At 31.2% G+C, this 9,659-nt stretch overlaps 1 protein-coding gene across 1 annotated transcript; it reads left to right on the forward strand.

The window, feature by feature from the left end:
* Positions 1–350: 350 nt before the first annotated feature.
* LOC131077286 (uncharacterized) lies at positions 351–9,252 on the forward strand. The gene is made up of 3 exons (XM_058014750.2): positions 351–528; positions 618–703; positions 8,747–9,252. The coding sequence occupies exons 1-3, from the start codon at positions 411–413 to the stop codon at positions 8,921–8,923; spliced, it is 381 nt and encodes a 126-aa protein (XP_057870733.2). The 5' UTR covers positions 351–410; the 3' UTR covers positions 8,924–9,252.
* The last annotated feature ends 407 nt before the right edge of the window (positions 9,253–9,659 follow it).

A 9,659-nucleotide genomic window follows, 5' to 3' on the forward strand; every position in this document is an offset into this window, starting at 1 on the left:
CTTAATGGGTACACTGTATACAATGCCGTAGTTTAACTTATCTTATCCTTTATCTATCAGCTACAATGCATGTTCTAAGAAGAGTCTTGTACATTCAAGTAATAGGTGTTAACAGCATAAGCTTGGACGGTGGATATATGTGGAATAAGCTCCCAACTTAGACTTTATAGCTCATTATTGTGTACTAATGTTCACATGCATTCATGAACATATCATTTATCTCACTAATTGGTTCATCTTTTTGCTCCTTATTCTTAGCCAAATCTTGACTATGTTGCAAATGCCACATGGCCCAATAGTACGAAGAGACTATATGATTAGAGGAAGAATCCATATATGGTAGAATGATAAGAAAGATTGCAATAATTATTATTTCAAGAAAAGAGAAGACTAAGCACAAGCTATGCATAATGTTACTAACTTGGGGAACCTCCTCGCCTAAGCTTAAAATCTCTCTTCTCCTCCTTGAGCTCTTCATCATTATCAGCATTGTTTTTGTATGTGCTGAAGAGATAATGGGAGAATCAGGTGATTTTCTGGACTTTATGTTTGTTAAAATCTGTGACATTTCTAAGATTAGTCATATTAGACTTTCAGTGTTATGGCTGGTTGGACAGATTTTAAGCATGCAAAAGGGAGCTCCACAAAGTTCCTGTCTTTGAGAGAGAGGGATAGCCTTGCTTATTCTCAGACTCTGCACCGGGTAACACAAGTTTTCCCATCATGGCTTTGGGTTTTAGTTTTTCTGCTTTGAATTGTAGATTGTTCCAGGGGGTGAATGGTAAAGTATTTGGTTGAAATCATAGTTAAATTAGAAGATATGATCATATGGATTCGAGGGCAAATGTATAAGTTATTCTTATATGCTATAACTTATGCATTAGTACATCCTAGAACTGAATAACTGTTTTGGATTCAAGAACTGTTTTAGATTCAAGATGAGGAGGAATATGGAATATATAAATTGATTCAAACAGTTAGAATACTAGAAGATAAGAAGAAAAGATTAATTGCTAACCCAACTTGATGGTGAATCTACATATTTGGTGTTTGATTGTCACCCAAAGATGTCCCATTTTGGATTAAGAACTGTTTTGGATTCAAGATGAGGAGGAATATATAAATTGATTCACACAGTTAGAATACTAGAAGATAAGAAGAAAAGATTAATTGCTAACCCAACTTGATGGTGAATCTGCATATTTGGTGTTTGATTGTCATCCAAAGATGTCCCAAGCTTTCTGCTAGATAGTTAGTCACATAATATATTCTTTGATGTATCAGAATGATAGATCCTGAAGTAAGCTAATTACAAAACCTTGCAATTTGTTTTTCTATTGATTGTGCAATTAGAACATGCTTCTTCAGATATAGAAATCATAGTTAGACTAGAAGATATGATCATATGAGTGAGTTGAGTGAGAGGCTATATAAATTGGTCCTAACAGTTAGAATACTAGAAGATAAGAAAAATATAATTATCTGCTTAACAGAACGTGAGGATGTTCCAAGCTTTCAGAAATGGCTATCCAGTTCTTAGGATGCATCAATACATAAGTTATCTTCATACATCATAATTATGTATTGATGTATCCTAGGGACTAGATAGCCATTTCCCAAAATTTCTGCTAAATTGTTATTCATTTAATATATTCTTAGATGTATCAGAATGCTAGATCTTGAAACCTTGCAATTTGTTTATCTATTCTTTGCGCAATTAGAACATGCTTCTTCAGATATAGAAATCATAGTTAAACTAGAAGATATGACCATATGGGTGAGGTGAATAAGAGACTATATAAATTGGTCTAAACAGTTAAAATACTAGAAAATAATAAGAAGATGATTAATTGCTAACCCAACTAGATGGTGAATCTAAATATTTGGTGTCTGAATGTCAGATCCAAACTTTCTACTAGATAGTTACTCAAATAACATTATCCTTAGATATATCAGAATGGTAGATCCTGGAGTAAGCTAATAACTAAACTTTGCAATTTGTTTGTCTATTCACTATACAATTAGAACATACAGAAATAATAGTTAGACCAGAAGATATGACTATATGGGTGAGTTTAGTGAGAGGCTATATAGATTGGTCCAAACAATTAGAATACAAGAGGATACAAAGAAGAAGATTAATTGCTAACCCAACTAGATAGTGAATCTAAATATTTAGTGTCTGAATGCCAGACCCAAACTTTCTACTAGATAGTTATTCACATAACACTATTCTTAGATGCATCAGAAAGGTAGATCCTCCAGTAAGCTAATTTATTCATTGTGCAATTAGAACATAGTTCTTCAGATATAAATTCTCAGAGGAATGAGTGCAAGCATTAAGTTGCGGAGTCAATCTCTTTTAAGGTTTTGGAGACTGCCAAAATGGGTTTCTATTCAGGTGTGCATTCTTATGGTTGTTGTGGTGAATATGCCTGTGTTGTCAAACTTGCTTTCTTATTTATATTTTCTGCTGTTAATGCAACTGTACTACATCTTTCAGCTAAAAACTAGATTGCATCAAATTCCACATTTTGTCTTGCCCAGATGGTATAAAGTTCTAATACTTAACTGATAGTTTAATCAGTGGTTGAATTGGTGGAATTGGGAGAGGAAATAATTGTTCAGAAAGTTTTAACTCAGAAAAAATGAAACACTATATTCTTAAAAATCAAATATATATGAAGACCATATATTAAAGTAATTTCAAGTAGAGGACTAGACCCAATAATCTTTAAAGTTTATTAAGTTTATAATTTTTAAATTTTTTTATTATTTTATTTGGTAGAATTAATTTTTGTTATTTAAGGTTAATATAAAATAATAATAGTCTATAAGTTGTGTACTGAATTATGTTTTTTCATATATTTATGTAACATCATATGATTTGTTAGATTTTTAAATTAATCTATTTAAAGACTACCTTTTTTAAACTATTTACAATGAACCTTACTATTAGAAAATTTGAAGTCACAATCAATAACCTTTAAGTCAAAAAGGAAATGTTTTTTTTGTGTTTAGTATTTATTTATTAGATCCCTCTCAACTATTAGGTCATTTCTTTCAGATGAAAAAAAACTATAGCAAGTTGACTTTAAGTAAATGTCATATTCTACATGAGATACTTTATTGAATTTAAGATATGCAAATCTTTAACGAATTTTATTGTAAGATATTTATTTTTTAACTTTTTATTAACTCATATATGTTTCAAACATTGCACATGCCATCCCATCTCATATTGAGATTTTAGAGTAAGCATAACCTTGAAAATATAGTACACCCATATTTAAAGTAAGAGGCGATTTGATGGAACATCTTAGTACTTAGAGTGAAGTTGATTTTTTCAACTTGAAGTTGTAAATGTATTATCAAAAAAGAAAAAGTCTTTCAATAAACATAGATAGAATGACATCACTCTATAAAGTATATTGGACACAAAATCCAAGATAGGCCATCCTTATTGATGTAATTACGAGGCCCACATGACACTAGGGTATTGCAATTTAAAAAAGTCTCAAAAGAAAAGAGGTTTCTAAAGGGAAAACTATAAATGTGAAGAATTAAAAAACCTTACCAACATGAAGATGTGGGGACCATCACACTTTTTTCCTCATCATTTCCCTCTCATCTAGGTAGATGTACATTGTTGAAGGGACCCCACCCTCACTATTCTTATATTTATAGAATCTCCTATAACTAAGTATACAATTATTAGGAAGGTGTCAACAAAATGACCGAGAAGAGATGACAAAATTTGTCTCGTCGATGTAATTCCCCACCCCCACAATCACAAGATGAAATAAGATGCCAAATAGGTAGGAAAATTTATGTACAATTATGAATCTTGAAGTATTAGTTGGATTGAAATTGAATCATCTAATCAACAACTACAAGTGCATGGTGAATTGACATTTGATCCACAACTAATATTACACAATAGTAACATTTTTACCTATCATAGTTTAAAGGTCTTATACCTTAAAAGTCATTTTTTTAGCTTGAGTTTGAATCTCCAACATTATATTAGAGATCATGTGTAGCTATTCATTCAAGATCAAATATATTTTTATCTTCTTTAAATTAAAGCATCATTTCTATCTTTATATTCAAATATAACTTAATCTTTCCAAACAAAATTTCAAACTGAATTGGAATTTGAGAAAATATAGGAAGTATCATATGTTAAATGAAAACTTTAAGTTTGAAATAATTGAGGAAAGAGAATGAATCAAGCACTGATATTTGTAATGTGTAGATAAATTCTAGAATAAATGTTTTATAGATTTCTTCTCATGAAAAAAATGTAGAGAAGACACCAAGAAAACTAAACTTTTTGGCTTTTAAAAATTACTTATTAAATAGTAGAGAAATCCTTTGCTAAAGAGAAGAAGAAATTTTCATAGTGTATTTGTGATTAAGTATGTCACAAGAAAGAGGTTAAAATGGAATATATACTAATATTAAGCTTTTCATTGTAGTGGGAAAGAGGAGTTTTCATAGTCCATGAAATGGAAGGTTAGGTAGTTCAATTTTCTAAAGATACAATGATCGTCCCATTAGACATATTAAAATTTGTATTAGAGAAGGTAGATTTGGATTTAAAAATAGGAAAAAAAGGACATGATGTCTCGCCAAAAAAATAGACATGATACATGATTCTATCTAAAATATTTGAGATATTTAAATATTGCAACTTCATATAGTGGGTTTCTATTTAGATAATACTTAGAAACTACTATAGGAAATGACTATTGATAAAAAATCATTTCTCAAAATATTTAGAGTCCAAATAAGAAATGTATTAATAAACTTTCATTCTTTCTATATACTATGGAAACAATGGTGCTAATGATCTTAATTCTACATTGAGCAATAGAAATGGTGTCCAGAGTCCCCATAATAACTGGTCAATGACATGTGGTCTCTAAGAATTTTTTTCCAATATGCATTTTATTAAATTTTTAAAATATAGTTCATTTTGCAATATTTAGCTTTTCATTTAAATGTTATTGAGGGTCATATCTCCCACTTAATGAAATATAACCCCTATTCAATCTAATAATACCCATCCTTCATCGATACTATGGAATAATTCTCTTGAAAGCTTTGTAACTTCTTATAAACCATTTAGATGAAGCAAAAAAAATGAATGGTATACATGCGTGGTTATTAGGAATTTAGAACATAATTGAAACTTTCATGCTAAGAAAAGTAGCTTGGTGGTCTAATAGGAATTAATTTTTAATGAAATTAAAGAATATAATTTCATAGATCAACATGCATTCAGGTTGGAAGGAAATGGAGATGGCTCCAAAATGATTATTCCTTACATTGTATCAACTTTTATTTGTATACTTAAATGTAAATAGGGTAAAAGCAAAAAAAGGATTGCATCTAACATTGATTTTAGTGGTGATTAATATAATATCGAGAGGATAATAAAAGTGTGTTAAAATATTTCATGGAATAAAGTGTTGCTCATTTTGGGTGTAATATACGAACTATTGAAAAATGGTGACTTCTAATATTTGTTATATTTCTTTTGGAAGATATGCTTAAAATAAGCCTATTTGACGCATAACTTGCAAGTACCTTCAACCAAAAGTAAAAGAAAGCAAAGGAGCAGGCAATAAGCATTGCTTGATGGATACAAATCTAAATTGAGTATGCTACCAATTATTAACCTTTCAATGCAAGAAGAAACATTGTTGAAGAGAATTTTAAAATATTTGTTGACATTAGGGCCAAATATAATGCTTAGATATGGTAAGAATAAAATACCACTAGTTTTTCATATGGTTTCTCAAATTCATTTTTCATGAACAAATGTGACTTATCTACGACCTCCCAAACTAGCAGAACATGTACCAATACTTTAGCTCAACTCTTGGTAAAAAATCATTTGTTTAGGTTGCATATTAATAAAGAATAAAATTTTAAGTATAAGAAATAAGAAATTAATAATAGTTAAATTAAGAAATATGTTTTTGATTATGTGAAAAACGGGTTTTGAAGGGACGTGAAACCCTTTACAAATCAAACAAGGGATAGAAATTGACTGCTCAACAAAGAAGAGAGAGCCACAACAAAAAAATAGAGTCTGCCCTGAAAGATAGCAGACAACCCAACCAAAGACAGGGCTAGAGAAACCAGCCCAAACAACCAACTACAAGGGCCTTCAAGATTTACAACTGGCCTTGTGGGAACGAAGAGTCATATCAAAAGAAGGCTTGGATGTCTTTGAATGCTTCCCCTTTACAGTAATCCATCCTTCTTCAACTTTAGCTATTGCAACAAACCAATTCGAAGAGTCCAACACCGATCTATCCGGATTGGAAGAAAGAGCATCAATAGAGGGAGCAACAACCTTCGCAGAAACAGGACCACATCCAACAAATGGGGCAATAGTTGTGTCAACACACAGTGAAGCAACCAGCGGGGTAAGAGACAACAAACCATTTTCAGCATAAGAGACATCAACATCCTGTATCACAACATTTTTAATCACATAAACATCCTTTGTGGCATCCAAAGAATCTGAACCAGCCATAGTAAAACCCCCAGCATCCAATGACTCTTTAGAAGAGTCCAAAGATTTCTTTACTATGTAATGTTGGTATGAGGCCCCCGACCACCATGAGGCCACAAGATTTTTCTTCTCAAGCCCACAATTCCCAGCTACATGGTTGGTTTTAAAGCATCAATGACACCTTAAAGGAATACCTTTGTAATCCAAAGTTTGTACCCAGCTGCCAAAAGAGGAATTAATGGCAATCTTAGCTAGTAGTCCCTTAGACACATCTAGCTCCACCAAAATGTGAGTAAAAGTAGTATGATAAAGCCCAAAGGATTCATTATCCACCATAATGAAACTCCCAATAGCATCACCAATTTCCTCAAAGAGAGAATCAACCCACAAATGTAAAGGAAGGTAAGGAAGCCGAACCCAAACTGGAATTTTGATGAATTTCTCAGAAAGGGGGTTAAAATCAGAGTGCCAGGGTTTGGCGAAAAGTGGCATATTATCTTTCTCATAGAAAAATCTTTCACACAGAATTTTTCTTCTATCCTTAGCATTCTCAAATTTAGCAACAAAGAAACCTTTAGCCATAGGGTATATGTGAACTATACCAGAAATGAGAGGATCCTAGTGATGAGAGATCCATTTATGTAGCTCCGGGAGGTAGGGCCAAATACCCTTGAATCTACACATAGCACTATGCTCTGTAAAAACCTTCACATTGTTCTCTATTTCCTGATTGGAATCCTTATTCACATTAACAGAGGCGACATAGGAGACAGGGATAAACCGTCTTCCTTCCCTTCTGCGTAAATTTGCAGACAGAAACCACGCCACCCAAGCAAAGTCGGGGCGAGGGCCCTTAGCAACCACCGACACCCAGGAGGGACCTGCACGACCAAGAGCATCTACAATGGCAACAACTAGATCCGAGTTGCCGTTGGCGAGAGCAGCTACAGGGGAGCGAGCGGGAGCATTTTCGAATGTGTGTAAATTAAGAAATTTGTTTTGAAGAATAATACATTTTAAATTAATTATAAGCTATAGACTATCTATATTACAAATAAATGTGTTATTAGTTTATTCAAAGACTTGTCTAGAGAATCTAAGTAGTATACAAATTTATATCAAAAGTAAACTTAACATTGAAACACATCAATGCAACAAGCTATGTTATTGGTCATTTGGAAACCATATCCTTCACCAAGAAATAACAACAAATCAAAGGAGTAATGGTATAGGGTACCATGTTGAAAGAAGTTTTTATATGTGCATGCTTAAGTAATGAAGAAAACCTTATAAAAGATACAAAAGAACACATAATGTCAAATAAATATATCAAAATTTTATTTTATTTTTGCTAATAATTACTTTTAATTTAATAATTTACAATTTATTAAAATAAAAAATTTAAATCAATATTTTATAATAAATTAAAAAGATGAAATGTAACAAAGATTATAAGTTTAATTATCAATATGTATAATTTTAAAAAGTAAAATTTAATAGTATAATTACAATTTTAAATTAAATAGTGATAGTTTTTTTTGAAAACATATAATATTATTTTGATTATTAATTTTATATCATTTTAGCAATATAAAATAATGTATTTCATTTGAAACGAATTTAGTCTTCTTTATATTGTGATAACATGTCTAATATCAACTTGTAATTAAATTTAAGTTAAAAAGAATCTATGTAAAACATCTATCTAAAAAATATATTTCATTATTGATTATTTTAGTAATTGTTTTATTTTATTTTTACTTTAAAAAGCATAATAATCAATATATATTTTTGTAGTATTTAAAAATTTTATTTGTAGAAATTCATAGATAATAACGAGAGATTTCTAGAACCTTCTTGAAGGTTGGCTTCTTATGTTGATAGTAGTCTATTTCTTTTGTTCATATATGTTGTTCCAGACCATTTCGTTAAATGGACCTCTAATGGTAATCACATTTGAAAAGTGACGAATAGAACATCTTTGTTTTTTGCTCAATCTTCACAGTTTCTTCTGCCCCTTCAAATTGATTTGATTTGATTTGACAGATTTACTTTTATCATAATTTGATATATTTTATTAATTTTACGATTGTTTTCAACTTTTTTCTCACACACTCACACACATCCTCTATGTTGCTATTGTAAGTCAACAGATTAAGTAAATATGGGGTATTAGGGTCATTTTTACAGCTAACCATGTTTGCTTGATTGCAGAAGCTTAGAAATGTGATGGTAACACAAAAGAATTTTGACAAAGGACTTGAGGAGATAGATTTCCTCAACTGTGCTAAAACGAAATGCAGAGGACCGTTTTCCCAAAAGCTTCACAACGTTCCATCTGGGCCTAATCCCATTGGTAATTTTGCTTCAATGGGAGTCCAACCACCTTAGTAATTTTGACAGCAGTCTACTTGGATGGAGTTTTTTCTCCAAAGGAACAGTGTAAAATGTATATTGCACAAGAAATCAGCTCAAGATGTGTATTCTGACATGTCAAACTATTACTATTGCCATGAATTTTTTAATTAGATGGGAGGGAAGATAAGTCAAAATCTTGTGACTGTCAGTCTTATCAACACATACAAGATCTCAGTTGCTAGATTCAGCATTAAAAAGATAAGGATTGTACCTTTAATTTGTATAGAGTTTGTGTATCCTAGATTGGAGCTTAAATAGTTTAAGAATTATATAATATATGTAAAAAACAATTTCTATTTGAAGATGTTCTATCATAGGAGAATTCATAGCTCCCTTGACAGTGATCATGAAATTTTTTTTTGCACTCAACAAGGACTGAAGAACTTAACAGTGACACACACAGATTAGACAAGAACGGTGAGGAATTTTAATGATGTCTATTCATATGATGTGTTTGATATGCTGAAAGTTTTACTCTCTTAACAACAGTTCAGTTAACTTTTCAATACAGCAGCTACAGTCATATGTGGATACCCCAAAATGAATTCTCTTTTTCTCATTTCAAGAAAATAGTTCTAATTATATGGGGACTACCCCACATGAATTATTTTCTTATATAAGACCACTCCTTGAACCTTGAAAGATATATGCGTATGAAGTTAGTCTAATAAAAAATTGTGGAAATTCTTAAAATTAGGGTTAGTTCATA

The sequence above is a fragment of the Cryptomeria japonica genome, chromosome 8 (assembly GCF_030272615.1).
Source record: "Cryptomeria japonica chromosome 8, Sugi_1.0, whole genome shotgun sequence".
Taxonomy (NCBI): Eukaryota; Viridiplantae; Streptophyta; class Pinopsida; order Cupressales; family Cupressaceae; genus Cryptomeria; species Cryptomeria japonica.